Raw genomic sequence first — 18,826 nt, 5'->3', positions numbered from 1 at the left:
TCAAGAATAACCTGCATAGACAGAATAACCTGCAATAGTTGGATCCCATCCATCATCAGGGTCAAAGTCTTTATGTTGAAGCAAATGAACCAGCTCTATCACTTAGACAGAAACAGTTGTTTCTTAATTATGCCCTAAAAATAAAGTTTCTTCCAGAGCATTTTACATGGACTAGTCTATTTTCTCTGCATTGGGACAATATCACACACACATCATATTACCATATGCACTTTACATTAGCATCTCCAGCCTGATCCCACCTAATTGCATTAATTATATGGCTGAGTTGCATTGCCATTCAGCTCGTATATTATACTTGTGCATGTAAAAGAAAACTACTACCAAAAATGTGTAATTTATACACACTTATTTAGTTCTTTACAGGCTATCTCTTATCCAGTGCTGTGTGAGGTGTTACACCTGTTGTACAAAATAAAGACTTAATTTTGATGTTCGGTTGTGCTGGATTCTCAGCAGCATTGAAATTAAGGGAAATGAGACTGCAGATGCAGCTGCTAGATCAGCTCATAATTTTTCCACATACTGTTTGACAGTACCATATATGGACTATAGACAATTTATATGATCAAAGCTAATTGCTCAGCAGCAGTCATCATGGAAGGAAGCACTGACAAACAAATTACGTGATATTAAGACTGAAATCAAGCATTATGCAGTCCAGTTCAGTCAGTCTAGTCAACATAGAAACAGGAGAGAGGAAGTTTGCTCTTGCTGGGCTCCACATAGATCAACAGTCATCTCACACTTATTTATTGAGGGCTGATGACCCACCTATGTGGGAAAAATGCAACATGCATGTTACAGTTTGTCATATTTTGGTGGAGTCCCATCACTTCACACGAGAGAGAAATGAAATTTTTACATATACGCTCGAGATGTTTAATGCTTTTAACTTTTGACAAAGAATTGATTTATACAAACAAGAATTCATTATAAATTTTATTTATATGTAAATACTGCATTGCTTAACTTAATTTTTGTACATACATATTATTTACTAATTCGTTTTTGACTGTTTATCTGTGTGTGTGTTGCTGTAACCTTCCTTCTTGCACAGTATGACTTTTGCTGTCCTTGTGCCACTAACCAGCCAACCAACCTCTAATAATATTACTCTGGCTGAACAGATATTCAAATTTGGGATCGTTACTATGCTGCCACTATTTTGGTTTCATTCAAGCTATTTTTAGTGGCAAAATTTCACAAAATGACTCCATGATATAAAAGAATAATTTCACTCAAGATAAGTTGAAGGCTGAGTGGAATTTAATGAAATTTAGAATTTATATTAAAATTTTGTCATGCTATCTCAGTTTTTCAGATGATAAATCATTCAAAATTAAGTAGATATTGTGTACCACATTATTGTTGGCTCTATTTTCAGTAAGTGATAATCATATTTCAGTTGCAGAATCATCCAAAACAATATTAAAAGTACACATTGCACATAACAAATTGTATGTGTGTAAACCAAACTCTTGCTTATAAACTAAAAACAGCTGTAGGTTCAGTGGTTAGGATGATGAATTATGTCACTTTGCAACACAAAATGCCACTTTTTTTATGATAAGATAATCTTGGTTTACATCCATTCTGAATTGTACCCTGAGGAAACCAAAAACAGTATCTTCAGGACTGGGGTAAGTCCTGAAGTACCCCAGTCCTGAAGATATTTTCAGGCACAAACTTTGTTTGCTCAGACTTGGATAAGGGATTAAACTAAATTTATTATACTCTAACCAAGTGAAAAATAAACTTTCAACATCTTTCTCTAAATCCAGAGTAATTTATTAAAAAAGGGTGGCACACCATTTGGCAACTCCGATAGGTAGAGTTGACCTGCTAATGCTTCTGCCTGTTATCTCCACTTGGGTGGCTCCCACTGAAGAGACCTCAATAAAGGTCGAAACTAGTCTGGGTTGTGGCCCTTCCCTTAATGCATAACATTAGACATATCCGCAAGGAGATGTGTTTTGCATTATGGGAGATACTGAGATAGGAGTGTGGGTATCTTGCTCCACCTTTGCAAGGAGTGTCCTGGTGTTGTACCACCTTACCCCAGTCTTGCTCCACCTTTGCAAGGAGTGCCCTGGTGTTGTACCACCTTACCCCAGTCCTGAAGATATTTTCAGGTGCAAACTTTGTTTGCTCACACTTGGATAAAGGATTAAACTAAATTTATTATACTCTAACCAAGTGTAAAATAAACTTTCAACAGTTTAGTATTGGACATTGCTCTGTAGATAATTTTTTTTAAATTTTTTTATCCTGACATCATGAGATTATCACATCAACCATAGCACATATGCCTTAAATTAAAAAACACTTCAATCTTCTCCTAGAAACAAATGTAACATTTCAGATATTAAAATATTGTAGTTTTTCCTAATGCTGCATCCTCATGTAATATCAGTACATCTTTAACTGTGTCAGTGCTCTTAAAATGATGAAACACAGTACCTTTTTTGAAATGTCTTTGTTTAGCATTTTTATTACTGTTTTGGTTTCATTAACTTTACAATATCACTACTCTGTCAGATTTAATGTTGAAGTTGACGTTCTTTCTTACACACACATTTAAAATATTTTATATATCTTCTTTTCAGATATATGAGTTATGTGTATTAGAAACAAGGCCACAACCAGCAGTATCCATAATTGAATGTGATATGAATGTAAGTAAATTCCAGTGAAAATTAATTTAGAATAGTTGATCATTAATATTGTACAAGCAGTTATTATTTTAAGTCTGAATTAGTTGTGTATCCAGTAATATATAGCCAGCCAGCTACATATAGTCCTTAAGCTAATTTCCTGAATGAAAACTGACACTATTAAAATACAGTAGAATCCGCTTATTGTGATCGCAGATAATATTATCAATCAGCTATAGTTATCAAAATCAGTTGGTCCCAAAACACACCATTTAAAACGAATTAAAAATAATCTATTATAATCGAAGTTCCAGTTATTGTTATCAAAATCCTCGATTGTTTAGCCTTTAGCATTCTCAGAATTCTAAGAAATAAGGGTTAATAAGGAGAAAATTTAACAAAGAACATTTGTCGAAATCTGACTTTCTTGCTAATCTTCCTTTAATCTTATATCTTCCAGGCAAATGCAGGTCATCATCAAATTCCTGCCATGTACCCTCAAGAGGTGTACAGGATATGATAGTACTACATGAAAAAAATTACATCATTACTAACTTCCTATCTACAATTTTCCTCCAAATCAGTCTGTTACTTGTCAAGACTCCAACATTATCAGATCTTATATTTCTATCGTCTAAGGCACTTTGTACCGTATCAATCCACCTATATCTCGGTCTTCCTGTGGGTCATTTTCCTGCCAACCTGGCAGAGAACACTTGTTTTTCTGATCTTTCCTCTCCCATTCTGTTTAAGTGACCATACCATCTGAGATTAGCTCTGCTAATGCATTCCTGGATGCTGACAATGTCAAGTTCTTTCCTAATATCCTCATTTTTAATATGATATTGCCATAGATGCCATCTGTTCATGCCTATAATCTTTCTCAGGACTCTCATATCTGCGGTCTCTAGTCTTTGGTCAAGTGTTTTACTTCTGACCCAGCTCTCAGATCCATAAGTTAAAACTGGTAAACTGTCTTGTATACAGCTAATTTAGTGTTCCAACTAATTTCTCTCTTATTCCATAAGAATTTATTCAATTCACTTCCTACCATACCAGCTTTGCTGATTCTGTTGTCTATTTCCATATTTAATTTACCATCTTCACTAAAAATTGTGCCTAAGTACCTGAAATGTTTTACTTGTTCCACAGGTTCTCCATTCACAACACAGTTGACATTTTCAATGATTCTGGCTATTTTCGTTGTCTTTCTCTTTTTATTGCTGACCTTCATACTATATCTATTACAACAGTTATTCAATTTAGTCAGAGAATCTTGCAAACTTGTAGCAGATTTATTTAGAAGTATAACATCGTCCGCATAAAGCAAAGAGCTGACATTAACATCTCCAATTTTGATATCATTTTTAATACCACTTTCCTTCATAATGTGATCCATATAGATAATGAATAACAGAGGAGATAATGTACATCCTTGTCTCACACCAGATTTAACATTAAACCATCTTCCTGTACTTCGATTCTAACTGCTGACTTACAACTCAAATAAAGACTAAGTATTGCTTGATATAATGCCACGTTGACACCATATAACTGTAGCGTATTGAATAGCTTCTCTCTTGGCACCTTGTCATATGCCTTTTCCAAATCGACAAAACTTAAATACAGATCTTTGTTATATTCCCATGCTTTCTCGACTATTTGTCGTAAAGTGAAGATCTGATCCTGATAGCCTCTATTTGGCCTGAATCCAGCTTGTTCTTCACCAAGCTTTTCTTCCACAATTCTTTTCAACCGTTTCTCAAGTATACTTACATAGATTTTGCCAGGAACACTCAGTAGGGAAATACCCCTGTAATTCTCACATTCAGTTTTATTTCCCTTTTTTATATATGGGTACTATGAGAGCTCTACTCCAATCATCGGGAATTTGTCCCTCTGTCCAAGCTCTCTGAACTATGCAGTGCAGCCGCTGTAAGACTCTTATACCACCATACTTCAGCATTTCTGGTTGAATATCATCTACTTCTGCTGCCTTCCACATTTCAAGCCTTTGATTGCTTTTTTACTTCAAGTATTGATATGTATTCCTGACTGCATGCCTGGTCAGTGTTTTTTATCACTGTGCTGTCAGCACTGCTTGTTTCATTTAGCAAATTTTCAAAGTAATTACTCCATACTTCAAGGATATCTTTTTCTCCTGTTTTCATGTCACCTTTATCATCTCTAACTCCTTTTACAACACTCTTTCCTCCATTCCTAAGCTTCTTCAACAACCTCCAGAATATTTTACCACCTTCTTGATATTTATTTTCTATGTTCTTGCCAAAGTCCTCCCATGACTTTTGTTAAGCTAGTTTTACACAGTGTTTAGCATTCTTGCATTTGTCTCTGTATTCTCTAACAGCACAAGTTGACTTATTTGACAGGAACTTTTGATATGCTTTCTTCTTTTGCTTCACTGCCTCTTTAACTTCCTGTGTCCACCAGGGAGTTCTGATTTTTTTTATCCTTGCAGAAAACCTCACCACATGCCTCTCTGGTAGAATCAATCAATGTTTGCTTTAGAGTTTGCTACTGACTCTCCAAGGTTTGATTCCTGTTCTCAAACTCTTTCATTTTTTCTTCAATAATCTTTGTGTATTTTAGTCTACAGTTCACATCTCAGAGATGCTCAACTTTTATTCACTTTAAAACTTTCTTACATGTTATTCTTTTCAATATTAAATTCAATTTTATCCTGCTCAAGACTAAATAGTGATCACTTCCAATTTCAAATCCTCTGTACACTCTTGTATCCTGCACCAGGGAGAAAACATCACTATCAACAATAACATAGTCAATGAGACTTTTCTTATTCCTTGCCTCTTCTCTCCATGTGAATTTGTGCACATTTTTATGTTGGAACATGGTGTTAGTAATAACCAGTCCATGTCCTGAGCAGAAATCCAACAGATATTTGCCATTATTATTAGCTTTGCTCTTTTCTCCAAATTTTCCCAAAATATTTTTGTATGTCTGACAATCATTTCCTACTCTGCTATTTAGATTCCCAACAAGGACCAACTTTTCCTTTTTCATTGTGTCAGTTGCTTTTTCTAAAGCCTCAAAAAATTCCTCCACTTCTACCTTAATAGAACCTTCTGTGGGACCATAGGCACAAATAAGTCTCATTGTCCAGTTCCCCATTCTCATATTTACCCACATTACTCTACTTGAGACTGACTGCCATTCAAGAAGATTAGCCTCGTATTTTGTGTTGAATACTATGGCTACTCCTTCTTTTCCTTGATTGTTATTGCCTGAATATAACATTTTTTATTTATTGCTCAGAAAGATCTCACCAGTTTTTGTGTTTTTTGTTTCAGTCACCCCTATTATGTCGATCTGGTACTTATCTAATTCCTCAGCTAGCTCCATTTCTTTGCCATTCAGGCTTCTTATGTTGATAGTACTGATCTTTAACTCTGGTGATGTTGAGTTGGGGTTTGTTTTCAGATTTGTTCCAGTAGCTGACTTTTCGCTGTTCGCTCTGGTTCTCTGGCGAAAACAACGGGGGCCTTGTTTAACCGGGTAATGCCCCAGCCGGCATGAAATTTTGTCATGTTGTACCATCATTTTTTTGTATTAGTTTAACCAATAAGAATTCAGTTTGGTCGGCTAAATCCCAAATTGCCATCCCATCCTCGTTCGTTCAGTATCCAAGTAGATACTCAACAGGGTGCACCACGAGAAGGTGAGGATTGGACATTAGGTCAGAAGCCCTGGTCGGTTCTCCATATTCCTTTAAAGGTTATGTGGAGGTCTTATCTCAGTTATATTATGCAGCTTTGACCCTTAAGCACCCCGGCAAATGCAGGTGGGTAATCTTAATCATATTTTAATCTTCTGTAAATTTTAAATCGTCTAGGTAAAACCCAGAAGGGGATGGGGGGTAAATACAGTCTAATTGTGATTTTTCGAGTTTATTTTCATGCTCTCTTTCAGTAAGTAAATTTGACTTTAAGTTCTTGTTAAAACAGCCCTTAGCATTATGGCAGAAGCAAGTAATAAACGTAAAGATATATCTTTCCAAGAAAAGCAAAGAATGTTGGAGTGCTATGATAAGTTGCCCAAAATGAGTCAGTGTAGTGCGGCTGTACATTTAAAAATTTCACAACCACTCTTGTGTAAGATCTTAAAAAACATCAAACATTGAAATTTCAATTCTTACTAATGAGAATGTGGATCGGAAGAGAGCCCGATCTGGTAAGGATACTCAAGTTGAATCAGCATTAAAAATTTGGTTTAGTAATGTTTGTGAAAATAATGTTTCGATTAATGGGCCTTTGATGCGTGAAAAAGCAGAACTTGCAAAAACAATGGGCAAAGAAAATTTCACCGCAACTGTTGGATAGTTTAACAGGTGGTAAAAGCGAGAGAATATTGTGTACAAGTGTATTCATGGTGAAGAAAAAAGTGCTGATTTTTTTATCAACAGATGCATGAATTAAGATAGTGGCCAACAATCACTGCTGAATATTCTTCTGAGGATATTTACAATGGAGACGAAACAGGACTCTATTTTCATGCAATGCCTGAGCATACTTATTTGTTTAAAAATGAAAGTACTGTACTAAAGGATTTAAATCTCTAAAAGAGTGAGTGACGGTTCTTTGTTGTTATAATATGAAAGGTGAGAAATGAGAGCTCCTAGTGATTGGAAAAAGTAAAAATCCTCGGTGTTTTAAAGGTGTCAAAACTTTGCTTTGTCTGTTGACTACTGTTCTAGTGCAAGTGCTTGGATGACTAATGACATTTTCAACAATTGGTTAGTTAAGTGGAATCTTAAATTAAAGAATATCAAAGTAATTTTCTTGCTTCGAACACTACATCGTTAATTCAACCATGTGACCAAAGCATCATACGAGCTTTTAAAGCTTATCGCAGAGAAGTTCGTGCGAGAATTATAGCTAAACTTGATTATATAAAAGACCAATCTGATGCAAGTGCAGTTGCAAAAAAAAATTTCCCTACTTGATGCATTGCATTTGGTAGCAATGTCATGGAAACAAGTCTCAGAGAAGACTATTGAAAACTGCTTCCAAAAAGGTGGATTTTTTAAAACAAACTCTGAAACTACTTCTTCCGAAGAATTTGAATATCTTACAAATGAAATTTTTGATAAAACCCCAGACAACATGTCAAAAGAAGAATTTGAAAATTAGTTGGATATTGATAACAACGTTGAAGTGGTGGCTACAATGACAGTGTCAGAAATATGTTAAGCTGCTTCTGATGAGAACTTTAAACTAGTAGAAGAAAGTGAACCTAATACAAGTATAGAAGAACAAATTTTAGAAGTTCCTCCAACCAATGCCCAGATGCAAGAAGCTCTATGAATACTTCATCGCCGTGTGCAACATACAGCGATAAACTTCAAAAGGCATTATGAGTGTAAGCAGTTTATTCATGAACTACTATATTCAAACAGACAATACCAGATAAGGTTTTAAAATAAATTTTATGTTGGTGATTATCAAAAAGTTGTTCATGACAATAAATTAAATTAAATAATATCCATAACAATAAATTGAAATAAATTATGCAATTTTTTATATCCTTTGCTTAATGTTACCTGGTTATTGTTATCGAAAAGCAACTGTTCCAAAGTGATCACAATAAGCGGCATCTACTGTATTTACAAACAGTATCGATTAGACCAAGAAGCTTCAGTATTGAAGCTACTTAGTAATGTTGATTACTACAGTAGTATTGTGATAGTATGACATTATAGCATTGAGTCTTTATAAATCAGATCATAGATCTGATTTCTGCCCAGAGGACCATATTTTAAGAAATAATTTTCTTAGTGTTGTGTGCAAACATTGTAAGTTGGGATATATTGTTGCATTTATTCCTTAAGCATGTCTGAGATGAGCTAAATGTAGATGATAGTTTCTTTAGAAGCAAAACAGTTTAGAACAGCAGTCCCATCCAGTTGTTTGTATATTTTTCCTTTTCTTAAAAAATGACTTACGTATATGGTGAATCTGAATAATTCAGTTATATTAGGAGGGGGAAATGTGGCTTAATGAGGTAAAAGGTCTCTATCAAAGGTACATTAGTTGATTGGTGAAGTAATATCGAAACTTAACATGATGTCAAAATCTGAAGATTAGATTTTTTATTAATGTTTAAAAGTGTAGGGAGGTTTTATTAGATGAGGGAGTGCCTGTAAGGGAGGAAAGTGATTTGAATAAATGTTTAGTCAGATTGTACATGATACTGTCTGCTATTGGACAAAGGGGGGGGGGGGGGGGCATATTAGGTTTGTGAATTTTAGGGACACTATATATCTAGGATGATTTAACATAAGATTTAAGATTTTTGGTAATTTCTTTTGGCCAAGATTTTTTTTTAATACTTTATGTACTTTTTTCTTTTGGAATATTTTGTAGGATCCCAGTCTATAATCTGATAAGTAGACTTTAAGAAAGCAATTAATTTTTTTCTGTTGTAATCTGCTTTGTTCTTCATCTTCAAGCTTACCTTTCCTAATTGGGTTGTGGGGCGGCAGCAGCTGCAAGAGGAACTTCCAGTGGTCACGATCCTCCACCACCAAGCTTAGGTGTTCTGGTGGGACTCCCAAACGTGTCCACCTAAGGTTTTGGATATAATCTATCCAGCGAGTCCTTGGCCTTCCACATGGCCTCCCACTCTCTGGCTTGACAAAGAGAACCTGCTGAGGGAGCCTCTCTTGTTGCATTCTGACCAGGTGCCCATACCAATGTAACTGTAATTGCTCAACACAGAGAAGCAGCAGTTGAGTATTGAGGGTTTCCTGAATTGCAGAACTTCTGACTCTGTCGAGTCTTGTCAACCCTGCAACCTCTCGAAGGAACTTCATTTCAGCTGCTTGGATTCGTGTCTGCATTTTTTCAGTCATTGCCCAACTCTCATGACCATAGGTGAGGATGGGGACATAGACTGTATTGAAGACGGCCAGCTTTGCCTTCTGGCTTAACTCCCGCTTCAATACTACCGAACAGCCAAGCTGCTGCAATATTGTGCTTGCTGAGCCAATTCAGATATCTAGCTCTATGATCCACTTTCCATCACTCATGAATATGGACCCAAGATATTTAAACTTCTCCACCTGCCTCAGTGGGACTCCATTCACATGTGGAGTGCACTGGGATACCAGAAATGTTTCAGTTTTGGCCACACTGATCTGCATTCCGGCTTCTGCACAAACAGCTACGAACCTATCCAGAGTCCGCTGGAGGTCATCTGTGGAAGAGCTAAGCAGAACCAGGTCATCTGCAAAAAGCAGGCGTCTAATGCTACATCTCCCAATTCTGGCACACTCACTGCCTCTGCTATGCCTATCAATCCAGTTCATAAATATTATGAAAAGGAGGGGTGACAGAACACACCCTTGGCGGAGGCCAACGGAGACTGTGAAAGGTTCAGACTTTGTGCTGTTTACCCTGACACAAAACTCTGGGCATTCATACAGGCACTTGATGGCAGCTAATAGTTGGCCATCCACTCCATACTCCTGTACTACTTGCCAAAGCTTATCCCAAGGAACTTGGTCATATGCTTTCTCCAAGTCCACATGTATAGACATTCTTAGCATATTCCCAAGATTTCTCAAAGACTTGCCTTAAAGTGAAGATTTGGTCAGTTGTGCTTCTACCAGGACAAAAGCCATATTGTTCTTCCTGGAACTTTGACTCAACTATGCTCCTGCACCTTCTTTCCAAGTACCTAGCATATTCTTTCCCAGGCAGGCTGAGCAGAGAGATGCCGTGATAGTTGCTGCAATCTCTTTGGTCTCCCTTCTTGAAGACTTGTATTATTATGCCTGTCTGCCATTGCTTTGGTGCTCTCCCAGTTATCCAAGCAGCCTGACACACTCAAGTCAGCCAGAGAACACCGTCTCGATTTAAGGCTTTTAACATTTCGTGCCGAATTTCATCGTCACCAGCAACATTTTAGCGATTTTATTGCTAAATGAACCTCTTCTGCTGTGAGACTAGTCATTTCCTTGATCTGCATCTCTTGAATGTCCACAACTACTGGGCCACCTGGGTTAAGAAGACTCTCAAAGTATTCCCTCCATCTGTGGAGGATATCCTTCTCGGTTGTTAAAAGTGCACCATCAGAGGCCCTTGCTGTGTACGATTTCCTCCCTTGAAGGTGGCGATGGTCTTCCAGAATACTTTGTTTGCATTTTCATAGGATGAGTCTAATCTTTCTCCAGAAGATTCCCAAGCCTTCTGCTTTGCTGTCTTTGCTGCCTCAGCGTACCGGAAACACATCTCAGGTGACCTGACCCTAAGCCATGTTAGGTAGGCCTCCCCTTTTGCCCAGACAGCTTTTTGGACCTCTTAGTTACGCCAAGGTGTCCTTTTCTCACTGCCTGTCACCATGCCGAGCCACTTTCTGCCACAGCATGAGAGTGCAGAGGCAGTGACAGCTGTCCTTAACATCTGCAGTTTGCTTGGGAATCTCTTTGAACCTGGAGGAAATGTCATCTGCAAAATTCTTCCTCACAGCCTCATATTCCAGTGCCTCCCATTTCACGCGGTATAACTGCTTAGGCCTAGCAGTGTTGATAGTAGCATCTGGTTTCTGATGCCGTAGAGTGTAGACAACAAGGTGGTGGTCAGTTGACAGTTCTGTCCCTCTCCTCACACAAACATCCAGCACTGAGGAAAATAGGTCTGCTGAGACTATAAAGAAGTCAATCAGAAACCTTTGTCCAAGTGTATCCCTGTACCAGGTATACTTATGGACTTCTCAGTGCTGGAAGACGGTATTCATTATGGACAAGCTGTTAGCACAGCAGAAGTCCAATAATTTCAACCCATTCGCGTTAAGGTCGGGGTCTCCGTTCCTCCCAACAACACCCCTCCACGTCTGGTCATCTGTTTCAACATGTGCATTGAAGTCACCCATTAGCAGGACTGATTCCATGTCTCCCACCCTGTCAAAAGCAGCATCCACTTCCTCTAGGAAGGCAGGGTATTCAGGCTCCAGATTAGGTGCATAGGCTTGCACCACAGCCAAGTTGTGGTTTTTCATCTAGAGCATTAACACACACACATACCCATGCCCCAATGGGATCCACTCAGCAACAGTCTGACAACACAGTTTGTTCTTAATAATAGCAGCATTTCCCTGATCTGCTTTTGTTGCAATAATTTGTTTATTCCTATGTAATTTTTTAAATGCTGATATTTCTTTAGGTGGAATGTTATTCTTGTGAGGGTTGGATTTCATTAGAATACTATCCACATCCAAACGAATGTTGTTAACCACTGTGGATGCAAATTCATAGATACCACATTCTACTCATAATTTCCAAAACTAGTACTTATTTGGGTGTGATGGTATAATTATGCCCACGACTAAGTGCATTTTTTGAGAATATCTGCAACAATACATTCATCACCTATTCCTGTTTCTTTCATACTTTTGGTTGGGAATAACTTCACTGTTGAAGAGCTGCAAATTTTTTCACATGTCGATTCTTAACCTTTTCAAATTCTTTACTAGCAACATTTCAAAAGATGGTGAATAGAATAGACTCATGTTAGAAACTTAATGAGGCACTGAGAAAGGATTAAAATAAGATTTAACTGTTCCAATATTTTGTCTGTCATTAAGACATCATCAGGGATACTTGTAACAACTTGTAACACACACATACAAAGACAACACAAAACTAAGTGAAACATGTGGATGAAAGACTAGGATCCTAACTAGATGGGGCACCCACTTATCTGTATAGGATGTAAACTGGGAACTTGAAGTATTAGTGTGCTCCAAATTTTGGGAAGTTTAATGGTAATATATCTATATAAAAAAACTATCCATTTTAAAACTGCTAGTGAGAATTTAATGTTAAATAATAGATAATTTGGTTAGCTTTGATAATGCCTCACTGTTCACTAATATTCCCTTAAATGACACGTTATTCTTATAAAAAAAAAAAAGTTTTTCCTCGTGATATCACTGATCTTTTTCCTTTGCTATCCATTCTGGATATTTCTCATCATCAAAAATCTTGACATGTATCCTCAAGGGGTGTACAGGATATGATAGAACTACATGAAAAATTTACATCATTACTAACTTCCTATCTACAATTTTCCTCCAAATCAGTCTGTTACTTGTCAAGACTCCAACATTACCAGATCTTATATTTCTGTCGTCTATGGCACTTTGTACGTATCAATCCACCTATATCTTGGTCTTCCTCTGAGTCGTTTTCCTGCCAACCTGGCAGAGAACACTTGTTTTGCTAATCTTTCCTCGCCCATTCTGTTTAAGTGACCATAACACCTGAGATTAGCTCTGCTAACGCATTCCTGGATGCCGACAATGTCAAGTTCTTTCCTAATATCCCCTTTTTTAATATGATATTGCCATTGATGCCATCTGTTCACACCTCTAATCTTTCTCAGGACTGTCATATCTGCGGTCTCTAGTCTTTGGTCAAGTGATTTACTTCTGACCCAGCTCTCAGATCCGTAAGTTAAAACTGGTTTGAACCACTGTCTTGTATACAGCTAATTTAGTGTTCTGACTAATTTCTCTCTTATTCCATATGCATTTATTTAATTGACTTCCTACCATACCAGCTTTGTTGATTCTGTTGTCTATTTCCATATTTAATTTACCATCTTCCCTAAAAATCGTGCCTAAGTAGCTGAAATGTTTTACTTGTTTCACAGGTTCTCTGTTCAAAACACAGTTGGCATTTTCTACCTATTTTCATTGTCTTTGTCTTTTTATTGCTGACCTTCATACCATATCTATTGCAACAGTTATTCGATTTAGTCAGGGGATCTTTCAAACTTGTAGCGGATTTATTTAGAAGTATAACATCGTCCGCATAAAGCAAAGAGCTGACATTAACATCTCCAATTTTGATATCATGTTTAATACCACTTTCCTTTATAATGTGATCCATATAGATAATGAATAACAGAGGGATAATGTACATCCTTGTTTCACACCAGATTTAACATTAAACCATCTTCCTGTACTTCCTTCAGTTCTAACTGCTGACTTGCAACTCAAATAAAGACTAAGTATTGCTTGATATAATGCCCCATTGACACCATATAACTGTAGCATATTGAATAGCTTATTAGGATATTTCTGTAAAGCACAAAATTTATGAACAGATAGAAGATACCTCTATGGCTTTTCCCCTCTTACCTCCCTCCCTGCAATTTTTTTATGGAATATTTTGAGAAACAAGCTCTTGACTCGGCCCGTGTCAAACCTTCTATCTGGATAAGATATGCAGATGATGTGTTCTCTATTTGGTCTAAGCTCTTTCCTCTCACCTCAATAGTCTTCACTCTAGAATCCTGTTACTATGGAAAAGGAAACTAATAATAATACTTTAGCCTTTAGTAACACCTTAGTAACATGTCCTTTTTAGTATGTATACCGAAAAAGAAGCCACCTCACACAGGCAGATACAATCAAAAACTTTCCCATCATCCCCCCTCCCCCCCCCCTTAACAATATGGTATCATTAAAACACTAACCAATAGAGCCTATAACCCTTTGTTATAGTGAGTACTTTTGCATCAGAACTTAATCATATCCACCACACCTTCTTATCTAATGGCTATAGTTCCCCAGTATCAAAAAAAAAAAAAATCGAGCCTTTTCCCAATCCATGACTTTTTCTTCAGAAAAATTTTAGCACTGCTATCATTGTCCCCTATGTCCAAGGCATTTCAGAAAAAATAGGCAGAATCTTGAAAGCCATACAATCTGCATGGCTTTCAAGCCCCACCATTCTACTAAAGATCAGGGATATATAGTGTCCTGTTCCTGCAAGTTGTCCTACTATAGACAGAAATGGAAGAACACAAAAAATACATCTGCAGTCATGACGGTGGTCAATCGTGTCTTGTAGACCATTGTTATATCTTTGTTTTCTTTTGCTATTGTTATTTAATATACTAACTTACTTCCTTAATAACGCCCTACTCAACTCTACCTAGGAATGCTTCCTTTTCGGACACTAGCAAATTTATTTTTTATTGCTGCGCCAGCCATAGTCCTATAATATGAGCTTATTCAAAATTCAGGGAAATATTCCTAGGTTAACTGGCATTCATTCTAATATGCACTAAATAGATACTGGTTCTAATTGCAGTCGTGACCAATAAATCTATTACTCAAACACTCTCATTAAATTCCCTCCCGCTATGGTTCTAAATTTTTGCAAGTGGTAATTTGAATTCTCGAATCAAGCAAGAATCAGGCATATACAATAAAACATGTTTATTGGAACAAATTCACTTTACAACTATAATTGAAATGGGATATTAAGCTTTACAAAATCTCTTACTAAGTTAGTTACTCAATACTAATTTAAGCAAACACTCATAGATCAACTTGGCAATTACTCACACTCTATGCAACATTAAAACAAGCTAACTATGTTATTCTAAATCAAACTCTTAATTCTTGCTACATTAAAATACATTTCTCAACCCGTTACTATTCTAATATAAATCATCTACAAAATATCAAATTCACATATAATCTCAGTCACATGCAGCTAAAATTTCACTCCTGATATTCCTTTGTTTAGCAGAATTACTCTATCTCAAAATTCAAATCCTTATTATAGTCCACTATAAAATGTCCACTTATTATGATCTAACATTAAATTCTGTCTCATTTAAACATGCAACAAAGGTCTTTACGTTACCCAATCTTTTTCTTCCGAAGGTCTGTTAACGGCCGCATGTATTTCGGGTCCTCCTTCCGTCGGTAGCTTCCACAATGGGCTTACGACTACGCCATTCGTTTTACATTCTTCCCGGACTCGAAATTCTCACTGCCTTGATACAGCGCATTCTCTGCTCCTACTCGAGTGGGACATCTCTCTCTCTCTCGCTCGTCCCTACTCCGTTCGCTATTCAGGAATCCTCAAAGTGAAGTCAGGAACAACCAGAAAAAAGCTCCGCATTCCGCTTATATTTCGTCCCTTCTTTCCCATACGACCCTTCGTTTTCATGCCCTTAAGGTGATCCTCAAGTCCTAGCTGCCGTTTAGGTGCTGTATTCTCGAGAATCCCACTTACATCATCTTCCTCATATGTTGTAGCTGGCGGCATTATGGCCGATACATGCGTATGTAACTCGACCTTTGCACTTGTACTCTTAACTTCTTTGGCGACTTATTAAGTTTAAGACAGCTTAATGGGACAAGATTATACTACAATTTCCTTATTAAATTTTCACTAATCCTGTAATCCTTCAGTTTAACTTTCAACTACAAGATTTTTTTAATACAATTTACATGTTATTATACAAATTCCTTTGCAACATAAATTCAGAACTGTGTGCTGTCAACCAGGTATTATCTGAGTTAGCCAAATTCTTATGTTAGATTCTGAATGAATAATTTCTAAAAATCGTCCATTCAGGATCTAACACCATGCTTTGGATATGGCTCATAGAATCAATTGGAAAAAGATCACCATTCTCCATCACAGTAAATTTAGGACTGTTTTTTGGAATCTGCAACTGTTCTCAGAAATTAGCCTAATTTAAAGAAATATGGTTGCATTAAACTTCCCAAAATATGGGAAACACTAAACACTAATATGTTCAGATCTCAGTTTACATCCTGCAGTCAATAGGTGCCCACAGAGGGCACACCACCTAGTTAGGACGTCTGTCCTTCATTTGCATATTTCACTTAGTTTTGTGTTACAAGTCTCATATTCTACTCATCAACACATTTCTGTATGCAAGTTCATACCAACTTCTCTAAAATCTTCACCACCATTCCAGAAATACTGATAGGTTGGTAGTTAGACACATCAGTTTTCACTCTGCCCTTGTATAATGAAACTATCATACATTCTTTTTATTCCTGTGGCATCAAGAGATACCACAGGAATATTTGTATAACTTATATAATGTTTGTATAACTTGAGCTGAGACCCAAGTTTTAAAAACACATCAAGGGTTTATCCAAAGGTATTGAACCTGAAAGTTAAAGCACTATGATAGAGATAATTTCCTGTTCCTTCCCTCCCCAATGCTCATTGAGCTATTTATGAAACATCGTGTGTATTTGGGGCTTCTGCCACTATCACGTGTTTTACTGTGAGTGCAACTCATTTGTCTTGACTTCCTCCTCTTCTCATTTCTAATGCCAACAAAATTTACTTCCATTACATCAGGACGAATTTTATCCAAGTTTAGGTTTTTCTCATCAGAATCCCTCTTTTCTGATGTTCCTTGATTTGGTGAATCAATCTTTACTTGAGGTTCTGTTTCGCCAGACAATAGGGGCTCCATCCCATCCAGATTGTTGCATACAGGTTCCTTGAATGATTTGCTAGGCAGTTCCTTAACAGTCCTCCAAATTTTAGTGAACCCCTTTCACTCTTGTGGAATCGTACCTTACAATTCTTTTGGGTGATTCGTTTTCTGCCAAGAAGGTACACTTCCCTTTGTGCATAGTCGCATTTAAAGTTGTATCTTGTCAAGAAATCATTGCCCAGAATTAGTTTTATGTGTGGGAGAGACATCCTGGATAGAACCAGAAACTCATGCCAAGCACACAGCTTGAACTCTGGGAAGCAAACTTTCAGACATATTGACTTGGTCACGTGAGTTATCGAGGCTGAGACTCCAGAAATTTTCACTGATTCTTTGAGGTTTGTGACCTCACTCTTCACATAAGGCTCTAGTTTCCTAAAGTAGTCCTCGGAAATGATGGAGGTCTGGGACCCAGTATCTATTAAAGCAGTGCAATATCTTCCACAGACACTGCCCTTTACCAACATCCCACAAGAACGTGCTCTCATTCTTTGTCCCTTGCTCTAGGTCCTATTCATATACATATGAGACATGTCCTCATTTAGATTTCTATTAGAGCGTCTCCTCCTTCCACTAAAACAATTGCAGGCAAGGTGCCCAATCTTATCACAATTGTAGCATCTGTGAGGCTCTCTCCTGTCGCTCACTGTTTTGTCTAGAATTTGATGGGAACCCCTCAGTCTTGTTGGAGGTTATCTCTGCTAGTTTCTGCATAACTATATCCAGTTTATCAAGGAGGGGTCTCTGTAATTTTTCTACCTCCTCTCTGATTATCCTTGTGGTATCTTTAGTCATGAGGCCACTAGTCTTATGGTTCTTTAGGGACAAGGTTCCCATTTGTCTCATCATTTCGTAAAATCTTTCTATGACTGGTTTTTGAAGAAGTTCCACTTCTTGCTTAACAACTGATCGTATGTTACATTTCTCAGAAGAGGCTTCTGTCAGTTTATTGATCGCTTCGCTGCAGACACCCTCATTCCCCTTCTTACTCTTTGACTTTTCCTTGCATTCCCTTTCGTGTTCATGCTGCCTGAATAGGCTACGATCATCATCAACTAATTTGACAAGACCAGGAACAGCTGTGGGACGGATATCCCCAAGCATTAGTTCCCGTTCCTTGACCGCATTATATCACTGGTCTAGATTCGATATTTTCTTATTGAACGCAGCTTCCCTCAGTTCTTGTCTAATCCCTTGTCGAAATTGCTGGAAGACAGCCCAGTCCAAGTGGGTTTTTTCCTCACTGGAGACACTCAATGTACTGGCCACCATTAGCAATCGGTTTTGAAACTCAGATACACTCTCCCTATCCTTCTGAGAACATCTTTGGAGCTTCCATAAATTTGGTCCTAGACATCTCATCTTGAGAACTGAGAAATCAGGACCTCTTTAAATTTGGAGTACTCCAAAATCTCCTTCAGAATGGGTGAGGAGTATAGGAAAGTCCTGGCCTTTCCTGTCAACTTGCCCCGGAGTAGGACCAGTAATTGAAAATCAGACCATCCCCTAGCCTTTCTTAGTTCCTCTATATAATAAAAAAATGACATTACATCGTCTGTTTCCTCCCCCAAGAATTGAAGATACACTTGTTGGGGGTTAATGCACTCGAAGAATTCTTCGTTATTCATGCCTGAACTACTATTTGGGGTAGGCATACTTGTGATCTAAGTTAATACAATCTTTCAATACTAAATTCAAAATTCTCAAAATTCAACCTTTTCTTTTTTCAAACATTTTTTTTTCTTGAATCCGAAACCTACTTGCTTGCGAAAAGAAATTTATATATATATTTTATCTTAATTCACAATCCTACAGGCTGCGCCA

At 37.3% G+C, this 18,826-nt stretch overlaps 1 protein-coding gene across 1 annotated transcript in view; it reads left to right on the top strand.

Moving 5' to 3' along the window:
• Ufd1 (ubiquitin fusion-degradation 1-like) overlaps positions 1 to 18,826 on the top strand; it is a 156,969-nt gene that overhangs the window by 62,837 nt on the left and 75,306 nt on the right. The window contains exon 7 of the mRNA XM_090391558.1: positions 2,628 to 2,696. Coding sequence (XP_090247684.1) covers positions 2,628 to 2,696 — 69 coding nt within the window. The remainder of the gene's footprint in view (positions 1 to 2,627; positions 2,697 to 18,826) is intronic.

This window comes from Typopeltis vanoorti, chromosome 4, assembly GCF_054136105.1.
Source record: "Typopeltis vanoorti isolate ZY-2024b chromosome 4, IOZ_Tvanoo_1.0, whole genome shotgun sequence".
NCBI lineage: Eukaryota > Metazoa > Arthropoda > Arachnida > Uropygi > Thelyphonidae > Typopeltis > Typopeltis vanoorti.
Note: the sequence above shows the minus strand (reverse complement) of the source record. Positions and strands in the feature narration are given on the sequence as shown.